This window comes from Lichenostomus cassidix, chromosome Z (assembly GCF_008360975.1).
Source record: "Lichenostomus cassidix isolate B80296 chromosome Z, HeHo_3.0, whole genome shotgun sequence".
Classification (NCBI taxonomy): domain Eukaryota; kingdom Metazoa; phylum Chordata; class Aves; order Passeriformes; family Meliphagidae; genus Lichenostomus; species Lichenostomus cassidix.
In genome coordinates this window covers 17,357,774-17,374,833 of record NC_139511.1, presented here as the reverse complement: position 1 = coordinate 17,374,833, position 17,060 = coordinate 17,357,774, and the positions used below count along the sequence as shown (strand labels likewise).

Sequence of the window (17,060 nt, the reverse complement as noted above, 5' to 3'; positions counted from 1 at the left end):
CATCTCAGACACTGGTGTGTCTGTTGGGTATTTGTTAGGTTTTCACAACAACAGACACCACCTGAATCCATGTGACCTCTGCTGTAGAGGCACTTGGGACAAAGGACTTTGTCATTTGTGAATGCAGCCTCTTAAGTAGCTGTGTTGACCCCACTGGTTGGTGGGGTCTTACTGTGACACTAAACACTAGTCAGAAGTGCATTAGTGGTTTCCCCCTGATGCCATCTATTCCTTTGGTCATAAGTTTGGATTTTTTGGCTAATTATTTCAACTGATAAGGAGAAAGAGGCTGTTTTCCACCCCTTTTTATCTCACAGTATCTGCTAGTTCTGTCTCCACTGATGAAGTATCACTGCTGCAGGGAGGTAGATTCCAGATACATTAGTAATCCACATCTCCTGGCTGAGTAAATCCATTGTTTCATTATCTCAACACCTTTTTGGTATTTGCTTTATTTTGCAACAAAAATCCCAAGGTATGTTTGCAGTTTTCAAGGGGTTGGAGCTGTGTGCTTATCTGTGTTTTCCATTTCAATTTTCAGGCGACTTGCATGTATTGAGGAATGGGATAAATGTTATAGTACTTTTTGCCCTAATGGTTGAAGTTCAGACCTAATCTGAATGGTTCAGAATCTATTCTGAATATGATAGATTCATCTAGAACTCTGCCTACTAACTTTGATTTTGAAGGTTGGTTTTGTGGTTGTTTTGGTTTTTTTTTTGGGAAATGAAAGTAAATACTTTTCTTTGTACTTTACTGAAACACAACATATACTGCTTGATCCTTCAGACTTATTTTCTTCAGTTCTTCTGAATAAAGATGTTAAAAAGCAAGAGATCTTCATTGTCCTTATATTCAGCCATAGCAATGTATATAACAGCACTACGTTTTTTCCTTATTTTTTTCTGGAAGTTTTGTTCAACAAAAGTTTTGATGTTAGCCAAATGGAGGAAAAGGTACCAGGTAAACATGCTCAGCAAAGGATGAATCAGAATATGGGTTTAATGCTACATGGTAGTGCTCCACCTGACTTTTCCTTAACTAGGAAAGCAGAGGTGGGAGGTCATGACTGCAGGAAGAGTAAGACACACAGGCAGGGCTTAGATTTGGCCTATCTGAGGCTGGAATGACCTCAGGCATCACTCTAAAGCCAAAATGTTTCTTCTCCTAAAGCTGATTGCCTATGTTCCTGCACCTGCTGGAAAATCTCTCTTAGTCTCCATGAAGGAGGGTCATGCATGCTGCTGTAAAATGATGTACACAATGCCCTGGGTCTGGGCTCCTGACAAAGCCAAAATTTGCAACATGACTTTGTGTTGTGCCTCTCCTTCTCCCAGCACCTTGCATAAGAAACTGGTGAGGCCTTTAAAGAAGTAGAAATGTTTTACTTACAAGCACCCATACAGCAGGGGGACTTTTTTTTAGACTAAAGCAAGTCCTGACCCATGAATTCCATACTGCAGGTCAAGAGAGAGATATCAGCAGGGGTTGGGTTTCTTAGCTTTGCTTTTAATCAACTTTACTATAAACAGTTCAGCTTTCTTTACTGCAGTGTTAGGACTATGTGAGGCAAGCTCCAGAGGAAAGTAGTCATGAGGTACTACATGAACTAAAACTATTTTACTTACATAATTACAGCATGCATATGCACACGTTACACATAACTACAAAAGGATTTTTAAGAAGTACTCTTTAAAAAAATATTAAATATTGATGTTCAGTGCACACACAGGCACACATGCACACTCATTTTGTTCTAATATCTTTTGAATGAAGGAGAAGATGAAAACAAGTGGTCTGAATGTCTTTGTGAATTATGTCTTGAAGGAAGAATCTTGTCTTAATATTTGTAGCTTATTTGTGTTTTAGAGGGGCTATGAAGAAGGCTTTCTCCTGACTTTAGCAAAAATATAAGACTATAAGACCAACTTACAAAAGAAATTTGATAGTTTGATTTCATTGTGACTATGCGTTATGTAACATCTTTGCACATACTTATCTTCTGTAAAGAAAAGAAAGATGAACCAAAGTATGTTTTGACATCCTTCTGCTCCAAATACTTATGGTTATCACACTATACTCAACCTAACAGAACTTACTTGTCTTTCCTTTAGGAGTGCCTTTCAATCCTGCCAGTGCAGGCTGCAATTTTGAGGAAGATCTGTGTAATTTTTACCAAGATCAAAAAGATGGCCCAGGATGGAGCAGAGTGAAAGTGAAGCGTAATGTGTATAGAGCAGGAGATCACACTACTGGGTTTGGTAAATCAAAATTTCTTTTTCCTAGAAGAATCAAACTATATATAAATGCTATAGAAACGGTTATATAAAGGTCAGCCTGTTGTGTAATTGATCACTCTGTTAAGTAATATCACTGGCACAATGGTTAGCTTGCCTCACTGCAACTCTCTGCCATTAAAAATTGGTGTTCACAGCTTGGTCCTCTCTGGAACTCTGGCTGTGCTTCCCCATGTGTAAAGGGGAAAGGTCACCTACTGAATAGTCAGGCAGGGCCATAAATCAGAGTATCTTCATTGTAGTGCTCTGTAGTTGCTGAACGGATGAATCCACAAAAATATGCAAGTAAGTGTGATAATAGCTTAATGCATTGTTTTTACTATAGAGAAAAAAAATGGCCTCTTAGCTCTTCTAGGCTAAAGATAGTTGGCCTTTTTAAGGGAAAACAGAAATATTGTGTAGTGAAACCACATGCTGAAAGGACTGTTAATAAGTTCTGAAATTCAGACTTTTTTTGTGTAGCATATTCATGATTATTAATCATATGTGCTAAAGTCTCCCTCCTTACACTTGGTGCAGGTAATAACAGACCTTGTGCCCTACCCTCCATTGTTTTGTCTCACAGTGGTAAACTTGAAACGGCCAGTTTTCCAGTGAGGCCAGCAGGCCAGAGAATTTTGCAGGGTAAATTTGATAAGTGCTTATTTCTGGTAACATAGCCATGTGCCAGTTCAGCGAGAAGCAGACAGGATGCTTTCGGAAAAAAATTGTTATTTCCTGTCAGAGTGTGATAATCTGTTTCTTGCCAGTTGGAACTGTTTTTATAACCGAACTCTGATGCAATAACAGAAGCTGCTTCAATAGCAAATAAGCTGTGCTAATATCATATTAAATACAATAATTATGCTGTCTTGCAGGTTATTACTTGTTGGCAAACACAAAGTTTACATCACAGCCTGGGTACATTGGACGTCTGTATGGCCCGACCCTGCCAGGAAACTTGCAGTTTTGTCTGCGTTTTTATTATGCCTTATATGGGTTTTTCAAGATGAGTGGCACTCTTGCAGTTTATCTCTTTGAGGAGAATCATGTTGTTCAAGAGAAAATCTGGTCTGTCTTGGACTCTCCAAAGGGAGTTTGGACTCAGGCTGAAATCTCCTTCAAAAAGCCTATGCCTTGCAAGGTAAGGGCCAAGTATTTAAATTTGCCCAATTCCCCTCTCCAAAGAGGAGATTTCCTTGCCTTCTCTTCTCAGGGTTGTTATACAAGGATTAATGCTAAGTGAGCTATACCTGCAAAGGGAATTAGTATTCGCCTTATAGTACAGTGGCGTGTAGAATGTTTCTTCTCAGCCTGGCTCCCATGGGAGCCCTGATACAGTGGCTTTGTACCAGGACATGGTAGTGTTGCCCTGGTGTCCTCAGCTGTAGTCACAGTGTTGCTGAAGATTTCACCAGAGACGCTCTAACAAAAGGCAGTTGTATCTTGGTTTCTCACCATGCTCCACATACACTCATTTTTGTTTGCTTGTTTACTATGTGACTCACATCATTGTCATACTCAATTACAGATTTTAATTAATCTAAAAAGTACTGGTAAGTTCTGGTCAAAATGGGGAGCTGGTCCTGCTTCCCTAAACTCAACTGCTGAATATGAAACCAGAATTCAGTGTAATTGACAGCAATGGACTGGAAGAATTTGCAATGTCCCATTGGAGAGGTCATTATGTTGTCTCAGCAAGTTAATAACACATTGGTATTTGACATTACCTCCTCAGTAAGTCCTTAAGTCATTGCAATTCCTCATCTCCAGTCTTTTTACAAAGTCTGACTTTTACACAGATTTCTCTAAGTGCTACTTCTGTAGTTACCGTGATTTCTGTAACAGCTTTTCACGATCTTTGAGTCATCTGAGGAGGACCAGATGGGTCACTACTTGTTGAGCAGATGTGATAATATGATGAACATATGAATGGAAACTTTTCTTGCAACTCTAAAGTATTTCTAAATTACAGAAAAACATCTTAAGCATTTTGTCCTCTACATATTTGTTTTTAACAGTAGTTAGTGAGCATAAAATTTCACCAAAACCCAGCTGTGTAACTGTGTTGACAGGCAAATTTATGTGTAAAATTTCAGTCCTAGTTGTTGGCTAGTGATTTTTGTCAGTTTGATACCTTAAAGTTTCAGTGGTATTTTTATGTACTTTATGCATAAAACATAACAGAATTTATAATTCCCTTTCAACTGTTAGAGAGTAAAAAAAGAATTATACCACTGCCCAACAAGTGCATGCTAGAAAAGTTTCTCATAGTATCATCCGAAGATATCTGCAGAAAAGTTAAAATGGCAAGTTTATAATTTACCTTTGTAATCTCCTGCTTAGGTATTTCTTTATTGCTTCTGGAAAGGTTTAGTAGCTTGTGTAGCATAATCAACTGTATGAGTGGTGATGACATCTGAGCATGATTGTTAAAACTGGTTGACAGCCTTGGAAGTGGCAGATTTTTTAGCATCAGACACTTACATGGAAAATCTTTTCCAACATGAATTTGTGAAGAACAATTTTTGTTTTCCTAGAAGTCAGTATATCTAAAACAGTTGTGAAGAAGCTTGCCTCACTGCTTCTGAGCCTGAAGATGTGTTTGATGGGGAGGTTTACTGGCCTGTGGCAATTCTCAAAAATCTTCACTGAGTGCTTCAGTGAAGGTCTTGTGAAAGAAAGTCTTCTTTCCCATGGAAACAAGTTGCAAAATGCTTCTGTTGAGGAGACATTCCTCTAATATCACAAAATGTGAGATTTATTGGGCTTTACAGAAGTCAGCATGTGTTCAGCATACTATAATTCAGGCACCCCTTAGCCAAATAATTATTTATTTGGCAGGGGGTTCTGTTTATAAACCCTAGAAGAAATAGAAGAAAATGGGTGAAATTCTGAAACAGGTAAATATGGAAAAATATATCAAGATATGTTTACAGATGAGAAGGTAGCATAAAGCAGAAAAAAACTGCCAAGGTTCACACGTCTGCTTAAGGCAGAGGGTGAAAACTTGGTGTACTCACAGGCTGTCTGATTGTAATATTCAGAAGCAGGCTCGAATGAAGTTGCACAGTGAGCTTAATTCTGGCTTCTCCTTGCAATCCCATGCCCAGCTCTTCAGCCTTAATAATTTTAAAAGTTTTTTCATGCTTTATTTTGTTTGTTTCTTCTTTTCTAAGCTAACAAAAGGAAACAAAGTATTACTGGGTGGCACTGTATAAACACTCAGGTTTAGTTATCTGTGAAGATGTGTCTGCCTAGTACCTAGTGAAATAGGTGGCAAGAAACACTCATTTCAATGTGGGGCAGCAATGGAGGTGCCTCGGAGCTTGTTTTGCCTAACAGAAAGGAGTGGTGGGAACCAGCAAGTCAGGGATTACACTTCAGGCTCTGGAGGGAGACACTACCCAGAAACATTGACCTCTCTCATCCTGTCGCCTGCAACCTGTCCTTGTGTCTCTTGCATCCTCACTGAGGCATCTTTATTTTATCTAACCCATCCCATAGGCAACAAACCACCCCTCTACCCACCACCCCAGTCCTCATCTTACTCCCAGCTCTGGATAGTCCAAATTTTTCCCTGTAATACTACTCATGTTCCACTCTGTTTGCCCTGCTTGTCCCAGTTAGTACAAATTTTAGTTTTTGAAAAACTAATGACTTGACAGAAAGTATAGTTCTGGCATAAAGACCAGACTCTGACACTTTTCTGCTCCTACTCCAATGCCTAGGAGTACTTAAGGTTTTCACAGATTTTTTAAGGTTTTTTTTGGTTTTTTTTAATAGGGGCAAAATAAACCCTTTTTCCTAGCCTTGTTCTCGGAAATGATGGAACTGTTTTGGATTAAGTCTTCCAAAACAAGGCTGTAGCAAGGACTTAGCATGGAAAATCTGAGCTGAAATCATTGTGTCTTGGCAATGTTATAAGCAAGTGAAAAGCAGTCTTTTAGTGGAGAGAGATGGTCTCAAAATAAGATAGGGCTGCCACCTTTCCTCTAAAACAGATATGGTGACCGATATGCCTATTGTATTGTTTTCTGAGATGCATCATATGTAGACTTGGATAGTAAGTGGTAGGCATGCACAGTAGTTTGGCTGAGCAGCTTCTTGGTTACTAGGTGTGACTTTTGGATTGGGTCAGCACCTGTGGAAACAGTAATCAGTCTCCTGGCAGCTCCTTAACAGCCTGTCAAGTCAGACAACCATGTGTCCCTTAGGGTCATAGTGATTTTTCAGCCAGAAAACAATTGTTCTAAAATAACTGATTACCCACATCCTTCATCTTTCTTCTACTACCTATACTACTCCCAAAGCTTTGAAAACAATATAAAATCCATCTGTTTTAATTTTGATAGCATATTTGTTTGCATCAGGACAATAAAAATATTCAGATTTTCATCTCCTGGTTTCTGTAATGGTTTTTGCAAGTTCTTTTTGAATCAGCTAACTGCAATCTGGCACAAGTTGATGGTTTGAGTTCTGTGAGCAGGAAAGGTGAAGCTGGCCAGCTGGCTTTAATCTGGCATTTTGAAAATGAAATATTTTAAAGGCTAGGCAGGTGTGATCCAGCTAAGCAAATCATAAATGTCTATACATGCATACATACATATATATATATGTGTGTGTGTGTCTGTGTGCACATACTGCCAAGTACATATGCTGATAATGCTAGTGAGAAGGCAGGAAATTTAAAATCTTGATTTCTCAGTTTGTACTTGCATCACAGTCTCTCTTCTAGTTGGTGTGTACCTATGGATCCTATACAGATGCAGTGTATATTGATTTGTACTGTGCCCAGGGAATAAGTGTGAGAATGAAGAAATGAAAAAAAATCCTAATTTTTTAAAAATCATTTAAAACCTTCATGGTTTATTGTATAAGCCTCTGGAAGGGCAGCATGAAAACCTACATCTGAAATAAGTAGATTATTTTCATTTGCTTGAATGTACTGAAACTGATCTTCCATGGCAATACATGTCAGCAAAATGTAAGAGCTAACTGAAAGAAAATTTCACTTCTCATTTGCATCCTTGAGAAGCTCATATAAAGTGTGAAGCAAGAATCTACATTTTTATACCTTTTTATAGTGTGTGTGTGTGTGTGTGTGTGTGTGTGTGTGTGTTCGTGTGTGTGTGTGTGTGTGTGTGTGTGTATACACCACCATGGAAAAATATTTCTTTCATGCAACTTCACAATGAAGTCCAAATGCCTAGATTAAAATGAAGGTTTGAGTTCAGTTGGGTCTGCTTACATAAATTCTTCTCATTTCTGCTAGATTAGGGTCACCATCCTGAAGCTCAGGTTTTTGAAAACAAACATCTGGTGTTTATCCATCATGGGAGTTTTTGCAGCGTTACTGATAATGTAGTGCATGAATACCTCCCATAGAGTTCAAAAATCAAATCCTCAGAAAGGTAAATGGCATAACAGTCTATCCTCCTTTCATCAGAGTAGCTGTGGCTGCATTTTTGGGTTTTCATTCCTTAAGTATACTTTTCTTCCTCTCTGATGTTTTTTCCCTCACTTTCTTTACTTGAGTTCCTCTGTTTGCTTTGACTCATCCTCCATAACTAATTTTAGTTGCAATTGTGAGAAAGGAAAATCAAGTGACTGAGTATTGCACTTGAATATTTACATGTTTTAAAACAAAGAGAAGAGAGGACTTTCTCAGAACAGCTAAACACTAAGAAACTTTCCTGCAGGATGCTGTGGAAGCCAGTGGTATATGGACATTTTAAAAAGGATTAAACAAATTCATGGAAAATAGACCTCACAGTGACTGTAAACACAGTGGTTCAGTTGTGACCTCCAGTTCAGCAAGTTCTTCAGCCTTTTTTTTGGGTTGGACATAAAACAAGAGCTTTAGGCCTGGTTTGTTTCTTGTACTGTTTTCCCTAAACATCTGTTATTACCCGCTGCCTTCCTAGTACTTGAGCTGAGTGCCTTTGGACTTTTCTTCTCACATCATCACTGTGGTAATGCTCAATATTAAATAATTCTAGTATTTTTCTTTGCTGCTGAGAAATCTGTGTCTCCTGCTTGTCCACCAAAGTCATAGGTAAATCATTAAATTAATTTTGGATAAATGATGAAGTCCTAGATCCCTGTGATCAAGTCACTGGTATGAAAACCACAGTTCTCCAGTCAGGTGCCAGCTGGAGGAGGGCAGACATCCTTGTCCTCACCTCCTCTTCCTCCTCCTTCTTTGAAAAAGTCAAACTTGAGTCAAATATAAGAGCTTTTTGGTACTGTTCCCACAAAACTCTTACCAGTCTTCCCCCAATAAGATATGCAGTCTAAAGAGGCTGGAATGACCTGCCGTTTTATGGAAAAGTCCTGTCCTTCCTTCTCTTACCTCTAAAATAAGAAGGTTCTTGAAGAACACTCACCAGAAATGCCTGTCTAAAGTGAGAATGGTAGGGTCTGGAAACAGTAGGCTAGTGCTTGTGAAGTGTTAACCTCAGTTCCCGTGGCGGTTGGTACATGGTTATGGAAACAGCATACTGCAAGGCTTGCATCTTCACAGTAGCTAAGCAAGGTAATATGTTGTATGAAATATTACATATCTCCTTTTGGTATCTGTGATAGTTTGCAGATACTTTCCTTTTTTTGCTCAGTTTTTGTTCTGGAGACTTGGTATTACAATACTACACTGCTGCCTCATCTGACAAGACTCTTTAGTCTAAAGGCAAGAACCTTTCCCTCTCGTGAGCAGAGCCAAGGGAACTGCTTGGCTGGAATGAGGATAGAGCCTTTACAGTAGATTTATAGAAACCTAGGAGGGTGATGGGGGATGGATGAGAATATCAGCATCCTGCATATATTTGTGTGCAAGGCAGTGCTTTCTACTGGGCTGTGCAATCCAGCAAGAAGACATGTAGAATAAACAGCCTGTAGCACTAGGTTATTCTGTTAGCTTTATGTTTCTCTTTCATTGTTTGTTTCTGCCCTTGGACAGGAAAGATTTTCAAAAATATTTGTTCAACTGTCACAAGTTTATTCTTAGTGTTATCCAATTATTTATGCAGAAGATTTCATATTACATTATTTTTCCCACAGAAACACATTGTATTTACATGGCAAGAAACTGAACTTGCCTGGCAAGTGCCATTTAAAATAAATTTATTTTAAATGATAGAAGCTTGCAGATATTCTAATTTTGGCTTATAGCTTACTTGTGTTTTTGATAAATGTGTTTCTGACTGTTTAAGCCAAAGAAATACAAACCATTTAAAATCTAGTTTGAGCTAGTTATGAGTGATTTCATCTACACTTATAACATCTTATAACACTTACAACAACAGGGTTGTATTGAACAACCCTGAGACAGTCAGAATGGTTTTCCCATCCCCTGTGCTGGTGGTCAGTCCCTAGCTTACATGCTTATACAGCTGTTTATTTGCATAACTGATTGAAAAGTTAGGCTCCCTGCCTTGTGAAAACATCTTGACTGCTTCTTCATGTCATGTCCCACTTTTGTGTCTGGTGTTCAAATAATTTTTGATTTTGTAATACTGAGTTTTGTGTCACTGTGAGGAAGTTACCACCATAGCTTCTCAGAAAAAATCACCTCAGACTCCACTATAACTGCTCTTCTTAAGAAATTAGCTTTGAATGTGTCTAAGGGACAGACTGTTTTGTGTCTACATGAATTTACAGTGTCATTTGAACCTAGAAATATTCATTAGAATGGAGTAAGATAAATTACCTTGCTGTAGAGACATAGCTTGCTTTAAAGTCACCAAACTGTGCCATTTTCATGTTTTTCCTCTGTTTGGTTGATCTGGCTCTCTAATTGAGCAAGATGTATCATTTCTGGGATAAAAACGAGCAAAGAAAATACACAGAACATATAGGGATCCAGGGGAACTTTCTCTCCTTTTCTCCTGTTCTCAGTCCAGCTCCTTCCAAACCTTTTCCAACAAGCTTACACATTAATCCTTCCTTACGCTGGAGGTACCTTACTGCATATCCTGCTATTCCTTCTCCTCTAAAAGCAGATGAACTTCATATGAATGTGAGTTTTATCTCACATTCTGCTTGCAGAGATGCAGTGTACTAAGGATGAGAAGTCTATTCTACTTCACCCAGTAATCTGCAGCTCAACTCAACATGGTGTCTTGGCAGAAGCTTGCTCGACCAGCCATTCTCATCTGGCATTGATCATACCTGATACCATCCAGGATAAGTGCTGAGAAAAGATTATTGATACTTTGAGACTGAAGGCCAGGACCATTGATTTAGCACTGCAAAATAAACAAACCTGTTTCCATAAACTGGGGCAATGATTTGGAAGGAAACTGATGCCCTGGCTGTGTCCAGTTTTTGGAACAAAAAGAGATATGAGAAAAATGTCTTATTTTTCAGTAACACAGGCAACAACTGCCTGCAGTGGATAGTGTTTTTAGTTTAGCCTCCAAAATAACATGCACGTCCAGGAATATCTGTTACTTAGCTTGAAACAAATAGTATGTTGTTCATCTGCCATGCTTTATGAAGAAAATAGCTGAGCACAAAGAATCCCCTATTCTCTTCTCCAAGGCATGAGATAAAGTCATACAATTTTATTTTGGAAAAACTGACCTAGGAAATATTTTAATTCAAAACAAGAACAAATGCAAAGCATCATGAGATTAATTCTATCGAGACTGTAGGAAGGATTTAGACATCTGCCACAGGGTGAAAATAAGTAGTTGAGTAAATCCAAGTTGATACCATTTCAGCAGGTAAAGTTCAAATACTCAAATATTTCCCTTGATGACTGAAAAGGATATTCAAAGCAGAAGAAGAGTAAATAAATTTGACCTGTGAATAAAATTCTTCTAGTCCATTGCCTAAAACCAAATCAAGAATTTAACAACAAAATAAATTGAGGGGACTATAACAATTTCAATACATTTGCTATAGCCAATACCAAAAACTTCACATTCCCAAGCAGAAGCTCCCCCACTCCATCAGTGTGAAATTACAAAGTCTGCTCATGGCAGCATGTCACTCAACACCTCAAAAATCTAATGGAAAATGAGTGAAGCTTAAGCTACAGATGAGGTGAACAAGTTTACAAGTGTCACAGAATCAGATCAGTCCTTTGGCTGTGCAAAGATTACTGGTTCAATGGCCTTTGAGAGACCACAGTTATTGCTGTGATGCTTTTGAAAGGAGGGCTTTCTGCAGGATCCAATGGGTAATTACATACCTTGTATGGAAAAAATTACTGCAATCTAAGAATAAAGAACTTAATCCTGCTCCCAATGATGTCAATAGGAAAGCACCGCTTAAAACATGATTCCATGGTGTGGAAATGTTGTTTCACAAACAAGGACTGACTTCACCCTTACATGTATGGTTTTTGAAGATTCATGGATTTAGGACTATAATATGCCTTCATTTTATTACCAATGTTCACCAGAATGCATTTATTAAAATTCTGGTGAATGATGTTCACCCAATGTCAGTATCTTATTTTATGCTTTATTGCAAGAGATGGTACCATTTTTAAAAGACTAGCCCTGTGTCCTGACAATGAGCTTACAAAGTATGAAACTATTATTGTCCTGTTAAACCTTGAGGCTAAGATACAGTTCTACAGTGGGAAGAAAAAAAAAAAAAAGCAAAAAAAGGGGTGGTGTTTAGGCCACTATGCATGGAACAGTTTTGCATTCTGTGCAGGGGCACTCCTCAAGTCCATACCAGTAGCAGTTTGCAAAACACATAAGCAGTAATAATCAGGATTGCTAGCACTGAACGGAAGAGTTTCAAAAATTGCTCTATCCTGGGCAGCATAATGCATACATGCTTCAAAGTTTTTGGTGTAGTTATGCCCCAGGCTGTTTTATAAGCATATGGGTTAAAAAATACTACATAGCAAAGCAAACTTGCAAAATCCTGTGTAATTACCATATTGAAAGTGTTACCAAGCCTACTAGAAAAGAACATTCTAAATAATGCTCTAACAACTTTTAAAAGCCTTTTTGTATCCACATGAAACCTGTCAGTCAGCATTTAACCTCAAATATGTAACTGAGGTGTTCACAGCTGTTCCAGAATATTAAATGGTTAGAAGTGACACTAATCCGTCTCAAATCACTAGCATAGACCTCAACACAAAGGAATCCTTTTGAAAAGCTCCTACCTAATGATGGTCATAACCCCAGTGGTCAGACAGATGGTTTGCAGTAGTTAGACCAAGAAAAACTGCCAGCAGTATTTTCACAAAATAATCCTTAATGTGTCTTCTTTAATTCAAAATGATGTGTGTCAACCTCGGCAGAAGACAACTGAGAGTCTTACAGTTTCTTTATATTTTATTTTGTTATCTCATGAGTGTATTTTCCATGACAGAATTAATGTTTACTCAAAGGAAAGATCTTGGATGTTATTATTAATCTTCACAACCTCAGATGAACGCTGTGAATTATGCATAGCATTTCCAGTCTCCTGTTCTATGATATCATGGCATTGAGTCATTTATAAATAATCCCATTTTGTGCAGTAGTTTCAGTTCATCTCTATTCTTATTTGCTTTTTGCCACGGCCATTTCTCTTGCCCATACTTGCATTACTCTTTCAAATTTATTTTTCCATGGATAAAACCTCCTGGTTTTCAGGATAAGATAGCTGAGGATATTTGAGCTGTTCATGCTGAGTATTGGGCAAGAAAAAACCACAGCAACCTCAGTGAGTCATGTTTTCTCATAGACAAAAAAATACTCTAGCAAAATGGGAATTACATACAGAGATACATAATTTGCCTATAAAAGTGAGAAAATGTTTTCTGTTGATTGAAAACATATATCTACTCCCCACTGGAATCAACATTTCAGTCACTGGCAGTATGTGCCATGACAAAGTGGATTCATTATTCCTGTTCTGCACATTTCAAAATTATTTGTGCATTTGGAAAAAACACTAACATTCCAGACTCTTAACAATGCCAGGTTTTGTATCTGCAACTTCCCTCCTGTATCGCAGGTTGTCTTTGTCAGCTGGTGTAAAAGCTTCTGGGACTGTGGACTTGTGGCACTGGATGATGTATCATTGAGCCTGGGAAGCTGCGAGGCTGCTGGTAAGACCATGAGTTTTTGTCATCCAAAAGCTGCTATCCTTTTGAGTAAGAATTCATCATATACTTGCATTTTCCAAGCTTATCCTACAGCTGCTTTCATCCCATTTTGGTTTCTTGTCTTCTTCTCCAATAAACATTGCATAAATCCTCTTTTTGCAGAGTAGCAAACATCCAGTGAGGACCAGGAGTACCAACTAACTCCTAATAAATTTCACTTATTCCAGAGCAGTTGTACACAGGTGAATGGTCCTTTGAGGGGATTAAAATTTAAAATAAATCAACAGTCCAAATGAGTGAAAAGTAGTTTTCAAACAGCCTTTAAGACACCAGCAAAGGACCCAAAAGCAATATTTTCAATACACAGCCATTTTCTTTTTTAAGTCCGGAAGTACAGCTGTGCAAGGTCAAGTCCCTTACCTGAGCTGCAGTTCTCTAATGAAGACAGAGAAGAGCAGTCCAAGACTCCCTCTGTAGTGTGAGGAACTGAATGGTTTTCAGCAAGACTTTACCCTCTGACATGCTGTATTGGGTCTGACTGAGGTAAAGCTCACAGACCGCCCATGTGCTTTGCTAATGTGCTTTGCATTAGTATCTGGAAGGGTGTTGACCACAGAGCAGTGTTTTGGCTACTGCTGAGCAGCCCTGTCCCTCTGCCATTCCTTCCCTCATCAAAGGGACGGGAGTGGGCAAGATCCTGGGAAGGGACACAACCAGGCCAGCTGACCCAAATCAACCAAAGGGATATTCCATACCATATGGCATCAGCTCAGATATATAAAGGTAAGGGAGAGAGGAGGAAGGGGAAGAACCATTACGTGTGCTGAAGCCCTGCTTCCCGGGCGGTGTCCAACCATTGCGTGCTGATGGGAAGTAGAGACTGATGTATTTTTCTTAGCTTATGCACATGCATACTTTCACTTACTTCCTTCTCACTGCAATAAAACTGCCTTATCTCACCTGCTGGTTGTTTTCCATCTTATTCTCTCCACGTCCCATTGGGAAGGGGAATGATAGAGCAGTTTAGTGGGTTCTTGGCAACCAATCAAGGTTTAACTCACTACGCATGTGCAGACTAACCTCTCTGAACTCACCAAATTCTCTCTTCTGTGGCTTTTTGAGGTTTGACAAAACAATGATTGTATCCTAATTTAGAAAACATTTTCATGAGGCAGGCACGATCTACAATCCTGCTCTTCTTTCAAATAAAGTCATGCCTTTGCAATGACTTTATTCCAATGACCTCTTTTGATTGGATTTTATGCATTCAGGCTTACAAAACAGAGAGAAATCACATGTATAAAACAATATGCCATTTTTCTAAAGTGTTTCCAACAGCTGTCTCTTTTGCCTTGCTGTAATTGCTATATAATTTGAAAAGGAACCAGAGGTGCAGAACTGGTATCTGGGTGCCAGATATGCCATGGCTTGTCTCTGATGGCAGCAAAACAAATGCCTGAAAAAATGCCCCAAAGGTATCAAGGCTTCCTCCTCTTTGAAAGGCAGAGGTAGCTCAGAGTGTCTACTTCTGAATGACAAATTCAGATTACAGCAGAAGGCCTGACAGAAGCTTCCTGGCATGCACCTGAATTATATCACCTTTTGTATGATTTAATAGAATTGAAATAATGAAAATACTCTAGTAATTGTAGTTCTGTGGTCTGTAGCAGGCTGCAGTAGAATCTGGTGCTAAGGGAACATTGGAGAGCTAAATATGATATTTGCTTTCAGATCACAGAAACTCCAGTCTTTGACAAGGCTCATTTTTTATGCATATTATACATGCTCGAACTCATTAATCTGCTTGGGGTGCCACAATAGTGAAGAAAATTACACTGGTAATCCTATAACAGAGTCTGTTATAGAATCATAGAATTGCTAAGGTTAGAAAAGACCTCTAAGATCATTGAGTCCAACCATTAAAACCAAAAGACTTCATAAGATGATCTAGTCCAAACCATTATTGTGAAGTAAGAGTAATAAACTGTTGTATGAGATGTTTTAAAGAATCCTAGTACATGTTACTGAGCTAGACTAGGGCACAGATTTTCCCAGAGGTGCAAAGAAAATGAAATTAAATTTTGTACGACAGTTTGAAGGTAGCTTGTGTAAGTTTATGACTATTGTAAGCATTGTTATGTAGCTATAATTGATGTCTGCAGGTGAGGAAATGCAATACATGACTTGTGTAATCCCTCCATATATGTCTAATGTATTTGAAGTTTTAAACTATGTCCTTCCTCTCCTTACAGATTTATTGCTGCCCAGTCCTGGAGAATGCACTTTTGAAAAAGATGAGTGTGTGTTTACCCAGAAGAAGAGAGGTCGTGGGAGTTGGCACCGGAAGCGGGGTCCAACTCCCACTTCTTACACTGGACCGAAAGGAGACCACACTACCGGGGTAGGTGAGTTAAGTTCCACATCAAACTTTCAGAACAGAGATTGACAGTTAATAAAAAATAATCATTAAATATTTTAAATGATAACCTAGAAGACAGACTAAGTTTTTACTCTTCTATTCAGAAAAGTTACTAATCAAATGAAGTAAACACATTATGTGGGGACTCATGAGTGGTTTTGAGAATGTGACATTTAATCTGAATTATATGCAAGCCATGCAGATAATTTGGTTGTCACGTTCCTAAAGTAGCCCTTTCCTATGGAGATAAAAGAAGAGGGTACTTCTCCAGAAAAAGCTCCTTCCAGACTCCCACCTGATGTGAATATTCCCTGAAACTGACTTTAGACCTATTTTCAATCTATGTGGATCTTTAAGTAGACTGAGATGTGAAGCTGATAGCTTGACTTTAGAACTGAGAGTCTTTTAAGCCTGGTTTGGGACAATGATTATTCCTTACTTCATCTTTAACAGCAAGCTGTGCAAGTGGTTGGGACCTCTTCTCCATGAACCCCTTCGGGTTCAAACTTTAAAAATCCATGAAGAATAAAAGAGATCCCACAAACCCTCTGTCTTGAAAATCTGCTCCATGAGCTCACTAATGTAATTTCAAGTATTTAGGCAGGTGGGGCCCCCATTAGCATGACTGCACAGAAAACTGAATCACCACCAACCCTTGCCTGAAGTGCACCTTCAGAAGTACTTGTAGCTGTCTTGGAATGCCAATGAATCACTGTCTATCAGAGTGCAATCCTGGTTTAAGAGCAGCTATGATATATTCTTCCTTTGCATTCTTTTCTGTGACTACATATTTCAACAGACACCAAGTCTTTAAGGGTTTCAAGCCATTAATTGGTGGAAGTCAAATTCATATGCCCCTCAATCCATCATTCAGTTATCACCAGCTAGAGCAAACTGAGGTGTGTCAGAGCACTGAGGAGCAGCCCCACATCCCATCTGCTGCACAAGGCAGCTGTTCTGTGTTTTGAGATGTATGCTCTGCCAGCAGACATAAAAGTCAGATAATGCAGCAGCTCTTCATGCAGTCCCATTGCTCCCTTTTTGTGGTGTTATCTGCCTGTCTGTCACCACAAATCCAGGGAGTGAGATTGCCTTCAGAGGGAGAGGAAATTCCCAAGGATCAGTGAGACAAGAGGAATGCTGAGACCAGCAATAGCAGCCAGTGGATGCTTCAGAGTCTCTTGTGATACTCAAGAGCCCTACTTTCTGCACAAACCCCTAGTGAAAACATCCCCTCTAAGCCAGGTTTTAGTTTGGTGATGAGCAGCACTCAAGAGAAAGGGTGAAAGGAAAGATTATCTAC

The 17,060-nt window shown here is 38.9% G+C and overlaps 1 protein-coding gene across 2 annotated transcripts in view; it reads left to right on the top strand.

The window, feature by feature from the left end:
• The window catches only part of MAMDC2 (MAM domain containing 2), a 56,474-nt gene that overhangs the window by 36,704 nt on the left and 2,710 nt on the right, over nt 1-17,060 (top strand). The window contains exons 8-11 of one of the 2 annotated variants that reach the window (XM_085042299.1): nt 2,115-2,261; nt 3,155-3,420; nt 13,248-13,341; nt 15,591-15,743. In XM_085042299.1, coding sequence (XP_084898425.1) covers nt 2,115-2,261; nt 3,155-3,420; nt 13,248-13,341; nt 15,591-15,743 — 660 coding nt within the window. The remainder of the gene's footprint in view (nt 1-2,114; nt 2,262-3,154; nt 3,421-13,247; nt 13,342-15,590; nt 15,744-17,060) is intronic. The other variant, XM_085042300.1, reaches the window with a different exon arrangement.